At 45.0% G+C, this 19,348-nt stretch overlaps 1 protein-coding gene across 2 annotated transcripts in view; it reads right to left on the bottom strand.

The window, feature by feature from the left end:
• Positions 1 to 19,348, bottom strand: part of LOC121555688 (ubiquitin carboxyl-terminal hydrolase 32-like) — a 108,144-nt gene that overhangs the window by 78,860 nt on the left and 9,936 nt on the right. For both annotated transcript variants that reach the window (XM_045213926.1, XM_045213927.1), the window contains exons 2-4: positions 13,587 to 13,714; positions 3,441 to 3,546; positions 2,692 to 2,810 (exon numbers count right to left, since the gene is read on the bottom strand). In XM_045213926.1, the coding sequence (XP_045069861.1) occupies positions 2,692 to 2,810; positions 3,441 to 3,546; positions 13,587 to 13,714 (353 nt within the window). The remainder of the gene's footprint in view (positions 1 to 2,691; positions 2,811 to 3,440; positions 3,547 to 13,586; positions 13,715 to 19,348) is intronic.

Below are 19,348 nucleotides of genomic sequence, written 5' to 3'. Positions count from 1 at the left end.
CATAGAAAATCTTTGTAGGGAGTTGAAAGTCTGTGTTGCCCAGCGACAGCCCCAAAACATCACTGCTCTAGAGGAGATCTGCATGGAGGAAAGGGCCAAAATACCAGCAACAGTGTGTGAAAACCTTGTGAAGACTTACAGAAAACGTTTGACCTGTGTCATTGCCAACAAAGGGTATATAACAAAGTATTGAGAAACTTTTGTTATTGACCAAATACTTATTTTCCACCATAATTTGCAAATAAATTCATAAAAAATCCTACAATGTGATTTTCTGGAAAAAAATTATCATTTTGTCTGTCATAGTTGACGTGTACCTATGATGAAAATTACAGGCCTCTCATCTTTTTAAGTGGGAGAACTTGCACAATTGGTGGCTGACTAAATACTTTTTTTCTCCACTGTATATATATATACACATAATTGCAAAAGGGTTTTCTAATGATCAATTATCCTTTTAAAATGATCAACTTGGATTAGCAAACACAACGTGTCATTGGAACACAGGACTGATGGTTGCTGATAATGGGCCTCTGTACGCCTATGTAGATATTCCATAAAAAATCTGCCGTTTCCAGCTGCAATAGCCATTTACAACATTAACAATGTCTACACTGTATTTCTGATCAATTTGATGTTATTTTAATGGACAAAAAATTGCTTTTCTTTCAAAAACAAGGACATTTCTAAGTGACCCCAAACTTTTGAACGGTAGTGTGTGTGTGTGTGTGTGTATATATATATATATATATATATATATATATATATATATATATATATATATATATATATATATAGTGTTAAAGACCCTATGCCTTGACAGCTTTGCACACTTGTCATTCTCTCAACCAACTTCACCTAGAATGCTTTTCCAACAGTCTTGAAGGAGTTCCCACACATGCTGAGCACTTGTTGGCTGTTTTCCTTCACTCTGTGGTCCAATTCATCCCAAACCATCTCAATTGGGTTGAGGTTGGGGGATTGTGGAGGCCAGGTCATCTGATGCAGCACTCTCCTTCTTGGTAAAATAGCCCTTACACAGCCTGGAGGTGTGTTTTGGGTCAGTGTCCTGTTGAAAAACAAATGATAGTCCCACTAAGCGCAAACCAGATGGGATGGCGTATCGCTGCAGAATGCTGTGGTAGCCATGCTGGTTAAGTGTGCCTTGAATTCTAAATAAATCACCAAAAGTGTCACCAGAAAATCACCCCATCACACCTCCTCCTCCATGCTTCACGGTGGGAACCACACATGCAGAGATCACCCGTTCTCCTACTCTGCGTCTCACAAAGACACGGTTGGAACCAAAAATCTCAAATTTGGACTCACCACACCAAAGGACAGATTTCCACCGGTCTAATGTCCATTGCTCGTGTTTCTTGGCCCAAGCAAGTCCCTTCTTCTTATTGGTGTCCTTTAGTAGTGGTTTCTTTGCAGTAATTCGACCATGAATGCCTGATTCACACAGTCCCCTCTGAACAGTTGATGTTGAGATTGTTTTATTACTTGAAATCTGTGAAGCATTTATTTGGGCTGCCATTTCTGAGGCTGGTAACTAATGAACTTATCCTCTGCAGCAGAGGTAACTCTGGGTCTTCCTTTCCTATGGCGGTCCTCATGAGAGCCAGTTTCATCATAGTGCTTGATGGTTTTTGCGACTGCACTTGAAAAAACTTTAAAAGTTCTTGAAATTTTCCGGATTGACTGACCTTCATGTATTAAAGTAATGATGGACTGTCGTTTCTCTTTGCTTATTTGAGCTGTTCTTGCCATAATATGGACTTGGTCTTTTACCAAATAAGGCTATCTTCTGTATACCACCCATACCTTGTCTCAACACAACTGATTGGCTCAAACGCATTAAGAAAGAAAGAAATTCCACAAATTAACTTTTAAAAAGGCACACCTGTTAATTGAAATGCATCCCAGGTGACTACCTCATGAAGCTGGTTGAGAGAATGCCAAGTGTGTGCAAAGCTGTCATCAATGCAAAGGGTGGCTACTTTGAAGAATGACTTGTTTGTTTACTACATGATTCCATATGTGTTATTTCATAGTTTTGTTGTCTTCACTATTATTCTACAATGTAGAAAATAGTAAAAATAAAGAAAAATCCTGCAATGAGTAGGTGTGTCCAATTTTTTGACTGGTACTGTCCATATACACGGACACACACGTAAGTGCGATAACAGGAGTGTGTTGTGACCGAACCCCAGACTGAGTGATGACTGGAGAGGAGTGTGTTGTGACTGAGTGATGACTGGAGAGGAGTGTGTTGTGACTGAGTGATGACTGGAGAGGAGTGTGTTGTGACTGAGTGATGACTGGAGAGGAGTGTGTTGTGACTGAGTGATGACTGGAGAGGAGTGTGTTGTGACTGAGTGATGACTGGAGAGGAGTGTGTTGTGACAGTGATGACTGGAGAGGAGTGTGTTGTGACTGAGTGATGACTGGAGAGGAGTGCGTTGTGACTGAGTGATGACTGGAGAGGAGTGTGTTGTGACTGAGTGATGACTGGAGAGGAGTGCGTTGTGACTGAGTGATGACTGGAGAGGAGTGTGTTGTGACTGAGTGATGACTGGAGAGGAGTGCGTTGTGACTGAGTGATGACTGGAGAGGAGTGTGTTGTGCGTCAGTCAAAGTGTCGTTCTGGGTGATTGACAGGTGACAGGACAGCAATCTGTGACTGACCTCGCTGAAGCACTTCCTTATAGAGGGCGGGACTTCCCCGTCCAATGCCCGTAGCACGGCCTCCATGTCGCCCCGCGCCGCATAGCCGCCCGACTCACTGGCAAACAGGCTGAAGAGGTCTGTGGTGGGACACACACTGTTAATTAGTTGGTCTTATCAGTGGCAGGCAGACTCAATAGAAGCTGCAGTCTATAGTCCTGTCCTAGTCATCATGCGCTTAGCTCTCTGCTGCCTCACACACATTTACATTTTAGTCATTTAGCAGACGCTCTTATCCAGAGCGACTTACAGTTAAGTGAGTGCATACATTATTAATTTGTATTTATTTTTTCATACTGGCCCCCCGTGGGAATCGAACCCACAACCCTGGCGTTGCAAACGCCATGCTCTACCAACTGAGCTACATCCCTGCTGGCCATTCCCTCCCCTACCCTGGACGACGCTGGGCCAATTGTGCGCCGCCCCATGGGTCTCCCGGTCGCGGCCGGCTACGACAGAGCCTGGACACATCCATCACACAATGTATTGAGACAGACAGAGACAGAGACAGAGAGAGAGACAGAGACAGAGACAGAGACAGAGACAGAGACAGAGACAGAGACAGAGACAGAGACAGAGACAGAGACAGAGACAGAGACAGAGACAGAGACAGAGACAGAGAGACAGAGACAGAGAGAGACAGAGAGAGAGAGAGAGAGAGAGAGAGAGAGAGAGAGAGAGAGAGAGAGAGAGAGAGAGAGAGAACATACACTTGGCCTTCTCCTCATCTCGTCCTCTGGTCAGCAGCACCAGGCCAATGATGAGGTTGTTAAAGTGCAGTCCTTTAGAGGTGCCTCCAAACGAGTTGTAGATCACCTGCAGGGAGAGTACAGAGAAAGAAAAGGAAGATGGTGGTAACATATCTAGAGAAAAGGAAGATGGTGGTAACATATCTAGAGAAAAGGAAGATGGTGGTAACATATCTAGAGAATAGGAAGATGGTGGTAACATATCTAGAGAATAGGAAGATGGTGGTAACATATCTAGAGAATAGGAAGATGGTGGTAACATATCTAGAGAATAGGAAGATGGTGGTAACATATCTAGAGAATAGAAAGATGGTGGTAACATATCTAGAGAATAGGAAGATGGTGGTAACATATCTAGAGAAAAGGAAGATGGTGGTAACATATCTAGAGAATAGGAAGATGGTGGTAACATATCTAGAGAATAGGAAGATGGTGGTAACATATCTAGAGAAAAGGAAGATGGTGGTAACATATCTAGAGAATAGGAAGATGGTGGTAACATATCTAGAGAATAGGAAGATGGTGGTAACATATCTAGAGAAAAGGAAGATGGTGGTAACATATCTAGAGAAAAGGAAGATGGTGGTAACATATCTAGAGAATAGGAAGATGGTGGTAACATATCTAGAGAAAAGGAAGATGGTGGTAACATATCTAGAGAAAAGGAAGATGGTGGCAACATATCTAGAGAATAGGAAGATGGTGGTAACATATCTAGAGAATAGGAAGATGGTGGTAACATATCTACAGAATAGGAAGATGGTGGTAACATATCTAGAGAAAAGGAAGATGGTGGTAACATATCTACAGAATAGGAAGATGGTGGTAACATATCTAGAGAAAAGGAAGATGGTGGCAACATATCTAGAGAAAAGGAAGATGGTGGTAACATATCTAGAGAATAGGAAGATGGTGGTAACATATCTACAGAATAGGAAGATGGTGGTAACATATCTAGAGAAAAGGAAGATGGTGGTAACATATCTAGAGAAAAGGAAGATGGTGGTAACATATCTAGAGAATAGGAAGATGGTGGTAACATATCTAGAGAAAAGGAAGATGGTGGTAACATATCTAGAGAATAGGAAGATGGTGGTAACATATCTAGAGAATAGGAAGATGGTGGTAACATATCTAGAGAATAGGAAGATGGTGGTAACATATCTAGCCTTCCCAGAAGAGTGGAGGCTGAAATAGCAGCAAGGGGGGGGTACCAACTCCATATTAACGCCCATGATTTTTGGAATGAGATGTTCGACGAGCAGGTGTCCACATACGTTCGGTCATGTTGTCTGTGCACACACACAGTAGCTATAAATATGCCAGTAGACACAGATCCGAGTTCAGGTCCAATTAACACCCTATCCCCTACATCAGGTATCATCAACTAGATTCAGCCGCTGGTCCATTTTTCCTTGAGCGGATGGTCAGAGGGCTGGAACATAATTACTAATCATTTGTAGACACGCTTACATTTGTATACGATCACTTATACAAAACATTAGAAACACCTTCTCTTTCCATGACAAATTGACCAATCAGTGTTGATGAAGGGGAGGAGACAGGTTAAAGAAGGATTTTTAAGCCTTGAGACAATTGAGACGTGGATTGTGTATTTGTGCGATTCAGAGGGTGAATGGGCAAGACAAAAGATTGAAGTGCCTTTGAACGGGGTATGGTAGTAGGTGCCAGGCGCACCGGTTTATGTCAAGAACTGCAACACTGCTGGGTTTTTCCACGCTCAACAGTTTCCCCTGTGTATCAAGAATGGTCCACCACCCCAAAGGACTTCCAGCCAACTTGACACAACTGTGGGAAGCATTGGAGTCAACATGGGCCAGCATCCCTGTGGAACGCTTTCGACACCTTATAGTCCATGCCCTGACGAATTGAGGCTGTTCTGAGGGCAAAAAGGGGGGTGCAACTCAATATTAGGAAGGTGTTCCTTATGTTTTGTACGATCACTGTCTCTCTCTATTATGCGTGTGAATACTTTGGAACAGATTTTCCTAAATTGAAAATCACTTGGTGCTGATTCTCTGGTGTTTTTACAGTCTTACGTCCAACAATTAAAATTATTTGAAATTTTTTTTTTTTGCTCCGAAAACTTGGGTGGGCCAAATAAATAGAAAATCACCCGCTAGTTGGGGAACCCTGCCCTACAGAGCCCTATGGACCACGGTCAAAAGTAGTGCACTACATAGGGAATATATAGTGCCATTTGGGACTCAGACCTAGGGGAGAGAAACTGAACGGAAAGTGGTATTCCTTATTGAATTACCCTTACACTTGTACACTACTTCATAGTAAACAACTAGAGACCTGCTAGGGAATCACGACAGGGATGGTCTCTGTGACCTCACAGCCAGCCGGTGACAGTCACAGTGTCACAGTGTGTCACGGTACAAAACAGAAGCACCCTCAACGTAACACTTTAACGCCGTCACATTCATTTGATGTTTTAAATTACTATTTCTTATTCCTTTGAATATATATATTTTTTTTTTTATGCACGAGTATTGGCAGTAGAATTGACATATTCAAAGCCTGTATATTTAGACATAATGCTTTAATATAGGCTTTACTCTGCTTGCTTAGCCTGAACCATGCCCTGACAACATATTTCAGCAGAACTTTGTGAGGACATTAACATCTAATATTATGATGCAAATGTTCTACTTTCTTAGGAATCAGGTCATGTGCACAAATATTGAAAGGCCAAAATAAATATGAACACGCCCTGTTGTTTTCTCTACTCTGCGTCTGACAAGAAGACAAACTGAACCACTTAATGAGAGGAGAGGAGAGGATTATTTCCTTGGGATACATTTCACCTGAACATGACAGTGAAGTCCTAAATGCATTACCCTCTGGAAACGCTGCCATAAAGACTAATGTATAGACATCCTTTCAAATCAAGCTACTCACGCTGACTACAGCCTTTCTGTTTTACACAGCAGCACAAGCGCTGACAGAAACTGATTAGCAATTTGGATTGAGACAGAAAGAAAAGAGCAAATACAGCGCCTACATGGACTCACGTGGTCAATTCATACAGCGTTTACATGGACTCACGTGGTCAATTCATACAGCGCCTACATGGACTCACGTGGTCAATTCATACAGCGCCTACATGGACTCACGTGGTCAATTCATACAGCGCCTACATGGACTCACGTGGTCAATTCATACAGCGCCTACATGGACTCACGTGGTCAATTCATACAGCGCCTACATGGACTCACGTGGTCAATTCATACAGCGTCTACATGGACTCACGTGGTCAATTCATACAGCGCCTACATGGACTCACGTGGTCAATTCATACAGCGCCTACATGGACTCACGTGGTCAATTCATACAGCGCCTACATGGACTCACGTGGTCAATTCATAGAGCGCCTACATGGACTCACGTGGTCAATTCATACAGCGCCTACATGGACTCACGTGGTCAATTCATACAGCGCCTACATGGACTCACGTGGTCAATTCATACAGCGTTTACATGGACTCACGTGGTCAATTCATACAGCGCCTACATGGACTCACGTGGTCAATTCATACAGCGCCTACATGGACTCACGTGGTCAATTCATACAGCGTTTACATGGACTCACGTGGTCAATTCATACAGCGCCTACATGGACTCACGTGGTCAATTCATACAGCGCCTACATGGACTCACGTGGTCAATTCATACAGCGTTTACATGGACTCACGTGGTCAATTCATACAGCGCCTACATGGACTCACGTGGTCAATTCATACAGCGCCTACATGGACTCACGTGGTCAATTCATACAGCGCCTACATGGACTCACGTGGTCAATTCATACAGCGCCTACATGGACTCACGTGGTCAATTCATACAGCGCCTACATGGACTCACGTGGTCAATTCATTACAGCGCCTACATGGACTCACGTGGTCAATTCATACAGCGCCTACATGGACTCACGTGGTCAATTCATACAGCGCCTACATGGACTCACGTGGTCAATTCATACAGCGCCTACATGGACTCACGTGGTCAATTCATACAGCGCCTACATGGACTCACGTGGTCAATTCATACAGCGTTTACATGGACTCACGTGGTCAATTCATACAGCGCCTACATGGACTCACGTGGTCAATTCATACAGCGCCTACATGGACTCACGTGGTCAATTCATACAGCGCCTACATGGACTCACGTGGTCAATTCATACAGCGCCTACATGGACTCACGTGGTCAATTCATACAGCGCCTACATGGACTCACGTGGTCAATTCATACAGCGTTTACATGGACTCACGTGGTCAATTCATACAGCGCCTACATGGACTCACGTGGTCAATTCATACAGCGCCTACATGGACTCACGTGGTCAATTCATACAGCGTTTACATGGACTCACGTGGTCAATTCATACAGCGCCTACATGGACTCACGTGGTCAATTCATACAGCGCCTACATGGACTCACGTGGTCAATTCATACAGCGTTTACATGGACTCACGTGGTCAATTCATACAGCGCCTACATGGACTCACGTGGTCAATTCATACAGCGCCTACATGGACTCACGTGGTCAATTCATACAGCGCCTACATGGACTCACGTGGTCAATTCATACAGCGCCTACATGGACTCACGTGGTCAATTCATACAGCGCCTACATGGACTCACGTGGTCAATTCATACAGCGCCTACATGGACTCACGTGGTCAATTCATACAGCGTTTACATGGACTCACGTGGTCAATTCATACAGCGCCTACATGGACTCACGTGGTCAATTCATACAGCGCCTACATGGACTCACGTGGTCAATTCATACAGCGTTTACATGGACTCACGTGGTCAATTCATACAGCGCCTACATGGACTCACGTGGTCAATTCATACAGCGCCTACATGGACTCACGTGGTCAATTCATACAGCGTTTACATGGACTCACGTGGTCAATTCATACAGCGCCTACATGGACTCACGTGGTCAATTCATACAGCGCCTACATGGACTCACGTGGTCAATTCATACAGCGCCTACATGGACTCACGTGGTCAATTCATACAGCGCCTACATGGACTCACGTGGTCAATTCATACAGCGCCTACATGGACTCACGTGGTCAATTCATACAGCGCCTATATGGACTCACGTGGTCAATTCATACAGCGCCTACATGGACTCATGGAGGCAATCCCTCAGGACAAACAACTCATTTGCTACGGTATATAGGCGTCCTCCGTATTAATAATGAATGGATTCACAACATTTGGATTACCAGAACAAAGAGACTCCGGGGAAAAAATGCCAAATAATAACAACGATGTATGATGAGATCCTGATGATGTGTGTGTGTGTGTATAGTTTGACTCCGGGTATTCACTGTGTGTGTGTGTGTGTGTGTGTATAGTTTGTTCCGGGTATTCACTGTGTGTGTGTGTGTGTGTGTAGTTTGTTCCGGGTATTCACTGTGTGTGTGTGTGTGTGTATAGTTTGACTCCGGGTATTCACTGTGTGTGTGTGTGTGTGTGTATAGTTTGTTCCGGGTATTCACTGTGTGTGTGTGTGTGTGTATAGTTTGTTCCGGGTATTCACTGTGTGTGTGTGTGTGTATAGTTTGACTCCGGGTATTCACTGTGTGTGTGTGTGTGTGTGTGTGTGTGTGTGTGTGGCCTGACTCCCTCCCTGTGTGTTAATCACAGTGATGAGTAGCCCGTAGCTGGGCCCTGCTGTCAGGCCTTGTGACGGACACAGCCTGGGGGTCTCCTATTGCCACTGGCCCAAGATGAACAGCCCTGGCCGGAGTCTGCTGCCTGATGGGCCCAAACACCACCACTACACTCCTTAGTTAAACCTTCAACACACAGCCTTTGAGCAGGTAGGTACAGTGAGGGGGAAAAAGTATTTGATCCCCTGCTGATTTTGTACGTTTACCCATTGACAAAGAAATGATCAGTCTATCATTTTAATGGTAGGTTTATTTGAACAGTGAGTGACAGAATAACAACAACAAAAATCCAGAAAAACGCATGTCAAAAATGTTATAAATTGATTTGCATTTTAATGAGGGAAATAAGTATTTGACCCCCTCTCAATCAGAAAGATTTCTGGCTCCCAGGTGTCTTTTATACAGGTAACGAGCTGAGATTAGGAGCACACTGTTAAAGGGAGTGCTCCTAATCTCAGCTTGTTACCTGTATAAAAGACACCTGTCCACAGAAGCAATCAATCAAATTCCAAACTCTCCACCATGGCCAAGACCAAAGAGCTCTCCAAGGATGTCAGGGACAAGATTGTAGACCTACACAAGGCTGGAATGGGCTACAAGACCATCGCCAAGCAGCTTGGTGAGAAGGTGACAACAGTTGGTGTGATTATTCGCAAATGGAAGAAACACAAAAGAACTGTCAATCTCCCTCGGCCTGGGGCTCCATGCAAGAGCTCACCTCGTGGAGTTGCAATGATCATGAGAACGGTGAGGAATCAGCCCAGAACTACACGGGAGGATCTTGTCAATGATCTCAAGGCAGCTGGGACCATAGTCACCAAGAAAACAATTGGTAACACACTACGCCGTGAAGGACTGAAATCCTGCAGCGCCCGCAAGGTCCCCCTGCTCAATAAAGCACATATACAGGCCCGTCTGAAGTTTGCCAATGAACATCTGAATGATTCAGAGGAGAATTGGGTGAAAGTGTTGTGGTCAGATGAGACCAAAATGGAGCTCTTTGGCATCAACTCAACTCGCCGTGTTTGGAGGAGGAGGAATGCTGCCTATAACCCCAAGAACACCATCCCCACCGTCAAACATGGAGGTGGAAACATTATGCTTTGGGGGTGTTTTTCTGCTAAGGGGACAGGACAACTTCACCGCATCAAAGGGACAATGGATGGGGCCATGTACCGTCAAATCTTGGGTGAGAACCTCCTTCCCTCAGCCAGGGTTTTGAAAATGGGTCGTGGATGGGTATTCCAGCATGACAATGACCCAAAACACATGGCCAAGGCAACAAAGGAGTGGCTCAAGAAGAAGCACATTAAGGTAAAAGTACTAAGTCATGTTTTGCAGAGGGGTCAAATACTTATTTTCCTCATTAAAATGCAAATCAATTTATAACATTTTTTACATGCGTTTTTCTGGATTTTTTTGTTGTTATTCTGTCTCTCACCGTTCAAATAAACCTACCATTAAAATTATAGACTGATCATTTATTTGTCAATGGGCAAACGTACAAAATCAGCAGGGGATCAAATACTTTTCCCCCCCTCACTGTATATGTTCCACTTTCTCTGAATCACACGCTGTTGTGGGAAGCAAACATCTAAAAATAAAACTAGTGACGGACGGGGCTGCAGCTCCACTCAGCATAATAGCAGTTCCTGCATCGAATCTCTCCGTCTACTACCATCGGACAGCTGAGACACTTTTAATCCCAGAGTGAATCTGACTTGCTGCGGTCTCGCTGGTAAAAAATAAAAATCTAATATAAATGTCTGTCTTCCTGCCTGTTCGAACACTATATATCTGTGTCCCAAATAGCACCCTATTTCCCATGGATCCTGGTCAAAATTAGTGCACTATAAAAAGGGAATGCACCGAAAGGTCGCTGGTTCTAATCCCTGAGCCGACTAGGTGAAAAATATGTCGATATGCCCTTGAGCAAGGCACTTAACCCTAATTGCTCCTGTAAGTCGCTCTGGATAAGAGCGTCTGCTACATGACTAAACTGTGAGACGTGAAGTTTTAATGTCCTCCTATAGTAAAGCTGCCAGCACAACCTTCTGCTAGCCTATTGGTTAAGAATCAAGCAGGAGAGACCAAGAGCCCTTTTCAATCCAAGTCAATCCTCAGGTTTCCTGGGCTAGCTGTTTTCAATCTAAATCAATCCCCAGGTTTCCTGGGCTAGCTGTTTTCAATCTAAATCAATCCCCAGGTTTCCTGGGCTAGCTGTTTTCAATCTAAATCAATCCCCAGGTTTCCTGGGCTAGCTGTTTTCAATCTAAATCAATCCCCAGGTTTCCTGGGCTAGCTGTTTTCAATCTAAATCAATCCCTAGGTTTCCTGGGCTATCTGTTTTCAATCTAAATCAATCCCCAGGTTTCCTGGGCTAGCTGTTTTCAATCTAAATCAATCCCCAGGTTTCCTGGGCTAGCTGGAGAGCATGTTGGAATTACCAAGTTTTATTTTTAGACTTTTAAAGCTGCAATACGTAACTTGTTTTTTTTCCCCCACAGCGGTTTAGATGGTACCGCTGTGATTATCTAGACTATACATTGCTTGTTTTGTCAAACTGAAATTAGGCGCACTATTCAAATTTTTGCAACCAGGAAATGGTGGAGCGATTTCTGCATATTGCACTTTTAACTTTGATTTCCTGTTGCTGAGTATGTCGAAATGTCTTTGATTGAATAAATCGCCAAGACTGTTCCAATGGAATGCCACGTCCAAGCCCTAAGGGTTGGGTTTTCACTATTGTGAACACAGGCCAAGCATTTTTTTCACTTCCTCAAACAAATGTCCACCGCAGAATGACTCAGTCACTGACTGACACACAGTACAAACACACACACAGAATTTGTGTTTAGTCACTGATAAAGTCAGTCAGGTAGCATCTGTGTGTGTGTGTGTGTGTGTGTGAGATTGGGAATAGGCATTTGACAGTATGGGTCCTTCTTCCTAACTGGACAGAGACCAGAGCAGGAAGATAGCCTCTGATGTGAAAGTGGAACTAGAAATGTTGAACAACTGGGGAAAAACATTAAACCAGCTAGCTACTGTTTAAACACGGAACTGAATATAAATGAGTCGCCGTGGTCGCACTAAGAACACAGCTACAATGGGTTACATCCCAAATGGCACCCTATTCCCTATCTAGTGCACTACTGGTCAAAAGTAGCACACTATATAGGGAATACGGTGCCATTTGGGATGCAATCAATGACTGAGGGTCAATCTCAATAGGCTGAAAGCATTACTGCTCTGGGTTGAAGTAGCCTCAAGGAATGGATTTTAGGACCCAATGTCATCTAAATGTCAATCCAATGTTATGTCATCTCATGCCAATGTAACGTCATGCAGATGCTTGTAAAGGAAAACAGGGGGACATTTTGAAGCCCACGTCTAAGAGATATGCTCCATCTCTGTAGTTCTAATGAGCTCATTCTTTAGGCCTAGGTCTGCCTTCTCTCATGTTTTTTCTATCCGTTAAAAAGGTCCTACAAAAACCCTATAAATATTCAAATCAGGGATGGATTAATCTGGACTGTAGGGGTGTGGAGGGGAGAGGATTCATCTGGACTGTAGGGGTGTGGAGGTGAGAGGATTCATCTGGACTGTAGGGGTGTGGAGGTGAGAGGATTCATCTGGACTGTAGGGGTGTGGAGGTGAGAGGATTCATCTGGACTGTAGGGGTGTGGAGGTGAGAGAGTGTCATTTCCTATCATCCCTCTCAGGTTGCGTCTGAAATGACCTTATTTTGACCAGGGAGTAGCGCACCATTTAGGAATTGGGTGTAAATTCAGACGTAGCATTTCCGATATATTCCTGTCTGGGCTGACAAATTGAGGTGCGTCTCCATTCAACTCTTCGATCGTGTTTGTTTGTTCGCCGTTAGGAAAATCTCACGTTACATCTAACCTGTGCCGTCTTCGCCAGGGCTAACTGTCGCCCGGCTGCCATGGCGACGGAGGGGAGTAAAGCGCTAGCTGGGAAGAAGCAGGGCGCCAGAGCTTTAATGGAAGAGTATCAACACTGTGTTTAACAACACTAGGACTGAATGAACTGAAGACGAACACACAGTGGAATTGAGGATTGTCATCGGTTGTTAGTCCTGGTTTCAAGGAGTCCTGGGACAAGGAAAACAAACTAGGTGTGTCCCAAATGGCAAACTATTCTCTATATAGTGTACTACCCAGGTCCTGGCCAAAAGTAGTGCACTATATAGGGAATAGGGTGCCATTTGGGACAGATACCCCTAGACTCCTGGTTTCATAGTGTAGTAACCCTTATTACAGGTGGACTCAAATCTGGGCCTCCAAGTCCACAGACAGCACTTCTGGTTTCCATCATTCCCCTCTAAGGTGTGTGTTGTGGGTCCCAGGGGACTTACCTCTGCAACCTTCGGAGGGACCCCATCTCCCAGTACCTCTCTGTAGAAGCACTGTTGGGCCATGTAGTAGGACAGGCCGCTGGTCCTCTTAAAGGCATCCTTCAGCCGCTTCAACTCCACATCAGTTACTAAAGAGAGAAGGGGGGGAGAGAGAGAGCGGGGGAGAGGGAAGGGGAGAAAGAGAGGGACAGAGGAAGAGAGGATGAGAGAGAGAGAGAGAGAGAGAGAGACATTTAAAGAGGGTCAATTAACGTCAGGTTAAAGACAAAGGTGTCCTAAACCAAAGGGGAATTTGGGGAGAGTAAGCTGATCCTATTGGTGTCACAGGCAGCATCCCCATTATTTAGTGCACTACTGTTGACCAACGCCCTACGGAATAGGGTGCCATTTGGGAAGTACTTTTTGTCTACAGGCAACTTTTGCCCGGAGGAGCCAGCAGTGCAGTACAGGTCTGCTGAGCCCTGTCAGCCAGCAGCAACACAGACACCGCAGGTCTGACAGAAAGGTCATCAACACCTCTCCACTGCTCCCGCACCCTTCTGCCTGCTAGGCTGTTCCTTCAGCAGAGTGATGACTGCAGGGGCACTCAGTGCTCACACACACCAAGGTTTCCGTTAGGACAACACGACCTGCAAGATTTTAAATTTACCGGATATTTGAGAAATTTACCGGACATCCATATGCATTGGGTGCGTAACGCATTAGGGCGTCCACCCACGGTGCTCAAAATCACATTTAGATTATTGTAATTACATTTTAACACAATTGAAATTAGCCTGTAAAGTTGTAATAACATAAAGTAGAACGATGTTCTTATACCAACATGACAGGTTTTATTGAAAAGCAAAACATTGTCCGTTACGTCTTCATCCCTGCTATAAATCACAAATGAATATCATTTTAAAAAATGTAATTAAACATTTGGCCTAGAAGAACAAGTCTCCTACACAATAATAAAACACTTCAAAATGTTATATTTGTTTATAAACTCAGCAAAAAAAAAGAAACGTCCTCTCACTGTCAACTGCGTTTATTTTCAGCTAACATATTTAAATATTTGTACGAACATAAGATTCAACAACTGAGACAAAACTGAACAAGTTCCACAGACATGTGACTAACAGAAATTGAATAATGTGTCCCTGAACAAAGGGGGGGTCAAAATCAAAAGTAACAGTCAGTATCTGGTGTGGCCACCAGCTGCATTAAGTACTGCAATGCATCTCCTCCTCATGGACTGCACCAGATTTGCCAGTTCTTGCTGTGAGATCTTACCCCACTCTTCCACCAAGGCACCTGCAAGTTCCCGGACATTTCTGGGGGGAATGGCCCTAGCCCTCACCCTCCGATCCAACAGGTCCCAGACATGCTCAATGGGATTGAGATCCGGGCTCTTCGCTGGCCATAGCAGAACACTGACATTCCTGTCTTGCAGGAAATCAAGCACAGAATGAGCAGTATGGCTGGTGGCATTGTCATGCTGGAGGGTCACGTCAGGATGGTGGCATTGTCATGCTGGAGGGTCATGTCAGGATGAGCCTGCAGGAAGGGAGGAGGATGTCTTCCCTGTAACGCACAGCGTTGAGATTGCCTGCAATGACAACAAGCTCAATCCGATGATGCTGTGACACACTGCCCCAGACTATGACGGACCCTCCACCTCCAAATCGATCCCGCTCCAGAGTACAGGCCTCGGTGTAACGCTCATTCCTTCGACGATAAATGCGAATCCGACCATCACCCCTGGTGAGACAAAACCGCGACTCGTCAGTGAAGAGCACTTTTTGCCAGTCCTGTCTGATCCAGCGACGGTGGGTTTGTGCCCATAGGCGACATTGTTGCCGGTGATGTCTGGTGAGGACCTGCCTTACAACAGGCCTACAAGCCCTCAGTCCAGCCTCTCTCAGCATATTGCGGACAGTCTGAGCACTGATGGAGGGATTGTGCGTTCCTGGTGTAACTCAGGCAGTTGTTGTTGCCATCCTGTACCTGTCCCGCAGGTGTGATGTTCGGATGTACCGATCCTGTGCAGGTGTTGTTACACGTGGTCTGCCACTGCGAGGACGATCAGCTGTCCGTCCTGTCTCCCTGTAGCGCTGTCTTAGGCGTCTCACAGTACGGACATTGCAATTTATTGCCCTGGCCACATCTGCAGTCCTCACGCCTCCTTGCAGCATGCCTAAGGCACGTTCACACAGATGAGCAGGGACCCTGGGCATCTTTCTTTTGGTGTTTTTCCAGAGTCAGTAGGAAGGCCTCTTTAGTGTCCTAAGTTTTCATAACTGTGACCTTAATTGCCTACTGTCGGTAAGCTGTTAGTGTCTTAACGACCGTATCACAGGTGCATGTTCATTAATTGTTTATGGTTCATTGAACAAGCATGGAAAACAGTGTTTAAACCCTTTACAATGAAGATCTGTGAAGAAATTTTGATTTTTTATGAATTATCTTTGAAAGACAGGGTCCTGAAAAAGGGGCGTTTCTTTTTTTGCTGAGTTTATAATTAGCGAACGACCTGTCCTAAAGGCTATTTGGATTAACATTTTAATTAATAAATAACAAAACACAGCTGTTTTCAAATACAATCTCTCTAATCTAATTTAGCCTAGGCATGAACATTTTAATTATGCCTAATCAATAACACAACATGGCTGTCTAGGAACACCAGGGCCGGCCATGGCTAGAAGGGATAGAGCTTTTGTAAAATGAATGTCAGATTTTACTTTTGATAGGTTAGGAGAATTAACGTAGCAGGTTAGGAGAATTAGGTTAAAGTTAGGAGAAGGGGGAGGTTAGGGTTAGCTATAATGCAAAAAATATCCTACTTTTGACGTTAATTTGACAAATGCTGGATCCCTTCTAGCCGTGACCATGCCGGCCCGCCCCATTCCCACTGTGACCCAGCACCACGGTAGTGGAAAGAGGACATCCTAGGCGGCCACACAATGAAGAAATTATAAAACTCATGTTGGACAATCAAATTCGATCTGTAAATAAACGAAATTCGTTGAGGCTGGTTCATTGAGACAAAAATTATTTTACAATGCTCCTGTGAAACAAGGCCGTTTCCAAGTGTTACTGAATAAGCTCAACTGAAACGCACCAATTGCACATGATACACATCATTACTCTGCTCTAGTCTATCAATCCATTCCAAATCATTATACTATACATGGCACAGGGGTGGCATTTGTAGAGCTAGCCTAGGGCGGCAGCAGACCTGCTAGGACCGGGCCTGACCAGTGAGCCGCTGCTGTTGGGAAGCCAAAACTGTCCAACTCCTTGGAGCAGCTTGATGCACATCAGCCTCGCTACTTTGTCCTCAAGAAGGAGCGATCTGGAGGCTGCCTTTCCTCTGTTTTGGAGAAAGAATCCCCTCTCGGAGGGCACACTGGAAACAGGGATAATCAACACAATCTTCACCAATTTTGTCCAGTCGGGGTACACGAGGACCTTGCGTCTTCTGCGTGAGTAATATTAGAAACACACACACCCTACACAAATGTTTCAGCAGCTTGAGGATTTATTAGCCTAGTAACCAACCACCTCTCTCCCCTAGGAAGGTACTGTAGTAACCTAGTAACCAACCACCTCTCTCCCCTAGGAAGGTACTGTGGTAACCTAGTAACCAACCACCTCTCTCCCCTAGGAAGGTACTGTAGTAACCTAGTAACCAACCACCTCTCTCCCCTAGGAAGGTACTGTAGTAACCTAGTAACCAACCACCTCTCTCCCCTAGGAAGGTACTGTAGTAACCTAGTAACCAACCACCTCTCTCCCCTAGGAAGGTACTGTAGTAACCTAGTAACCAACCACCTCTCTCCCCTAGGAAGGTACTGTAGTAACCTAGTAACCAACCACCTCTCTCCCCTAGGAAGGTACTGTAGTAACCCTAGTAACCAACCACCTCTCTCCCCTAGGAAGGTACTGTAGTAACCTAGTAACCAACCACCTCTCTCCCCTAGGAAGGTACTGTAGTAACCTAGTAACCAACCACCTCTCTCCCCTAGGAAGGTACTGTAGTAACCTAGTAACCAACCACCTCTCTCCCCTAGGAAGGTACTGTAGTAACCTAGTAACCAACCACTTCTCTCCCCTAGGAAGGTACTGTAGTAACCTAGTAACCAACCACCTCTCTCCCCTAGGAAGGTACTGTGGTAACCTAGTAACCAACCACCTCTCTCCCCTAGGAAGGTACTGTGGTAACCTAGTAACCAACCACCTCTCTCCCCTAGGAAGGTACTGTGGTAACCTAGTAACCAACCACCTCTCTCCCCTAGGAAGGTACTGTAGTAACCTAGTAACCAACCACCTCTCTCCGCTAGGAAGGTACTGTAGTAACCTAGTAACCAACCACCTCTCTCCCCTAGGAAGGTACTGTAGTAACCTAGTAACCAACCACCTCTCTCCCCTAGGAAGGTACTGTAGTAACCTAGTAACCAACCACCTCTCTCCCCTAGGAAGGTACTGTAGTAACCTAGTAACCAACCACCTCTCTCCCCTAGGAAGGTACTGTAGTAACCTAGTAACCAACCACCTCTCTCCCTAGGAAGGTACTGTAGTAACCTAGTAACCAACCACCTCTCTCCCCTAGGAAGGTACTGTAGTAACCTAGTAACCAACCACCTCTCTCCCCTAGGAAGGTACTGTAGTAACCTAGTAACCAACCACCTCTCTCCCCTAGGAAGGTACTGTAGTAACCTAGTAACCAACCACCTCTCTCCCCGGTTTCAGTTCCTATTCCTGCTCATAGAATAGTCCATTATAAACCCAGTAGCGTGTCACACCATCACCGGTGTTAAACCCCCACTCACACAGGGTCAAGGATGTGTGTGTGTGTGTGTGTGTGTGTGTGTGGTGTCTCCAAAGGCAGCAGTGCTGTGACCGCATCCATAAAGTGTCTCAGTCTCTATCAGCACTCTCACTCCGAGACGCTTCGTGGATACAGGCCCTGATGCCCACAGAGCCGGTGATGCCCAGCAACAGAGACCGACTGTTTATCCTAGAAATACAAGGAGGTGACTCCGTCTAGTCAGAAGGTATAAATACATGTTTCTGTGAATTGTATGTGTTTGCAGCTGCAACACCCAGTGTGGTGAATAAATCTAGTTGGAGCTTTTCTCGGTGTCCGCCTGGATTATTGTACCAGAAACTTTCAGCATGAAAGCCTACACCAGGGTTGTGTTTCAGCATGAAAGCCTACACCAGGGTTGTGTTTCAGTATTAAAGCCTACACCAGGGTTGTGTTTCAGTCTGAAAGCCTACACCAGGGTTGTGTTTCAGTCTGAAAGCCTACACCAGGGTTGTGTTTCAGTATTAAAGCCTACACCAGGGTTGTGTTTCAGTCTGAAAGCCTACACCAGGGTTGTGTTTCAGTATTAAAGCCTACACCAGGGTTGTGTTTCAGTATTAAAGCCTACACCAGGGTTGTGTTTCAGTATTAAAGCCTACACCAGGGTTGTGTTTCAGTATTAAAGCCTACACCAGGGTTGTGTTTCAGTCTGAAAGCCTACACCAGGGTTGTGTTTCAGCATTAAAGCCTACACCAGGGTTGTGTTTCAGTATTAAAGCCTACACCAGGGTTGTGTTTCAGTATTAAAGCCTACACCAGGGTTGTGTTTCAGTATTAAAGCCTACACCAGGGTTGTGTTTCAGTCTGAAAGCCTACACCAGGGTTGTGTTTCAGTCTGAAAGCCTACACCAGGGTTGTGTTTCAGTATTAAAGCCTACACCAGGGTTGTGTTTCAGTATTAAAGCCTACA

Source organism: Coregonus clupeaformis, unplaced genomic scaffold (assembly GCF_020615455.1).
Source record: "Coregonus clupeaformis isolate EN_2021a unplaced genomic scaffold, ASM2061545v1 scaf0172, whole genome shotgun sequence".
Taxonomy (NCBI): Eukaryota; Metazoa; Chordata; class Actinopteri; order Salmoniformes; family Salmonidae; genus Coregonus; species Coregonus clupeaformis.
Note: the sequence above shows the minus strand (reverse complement) of the source record. Positions and strands in the feature narration are given on the sequence as shown.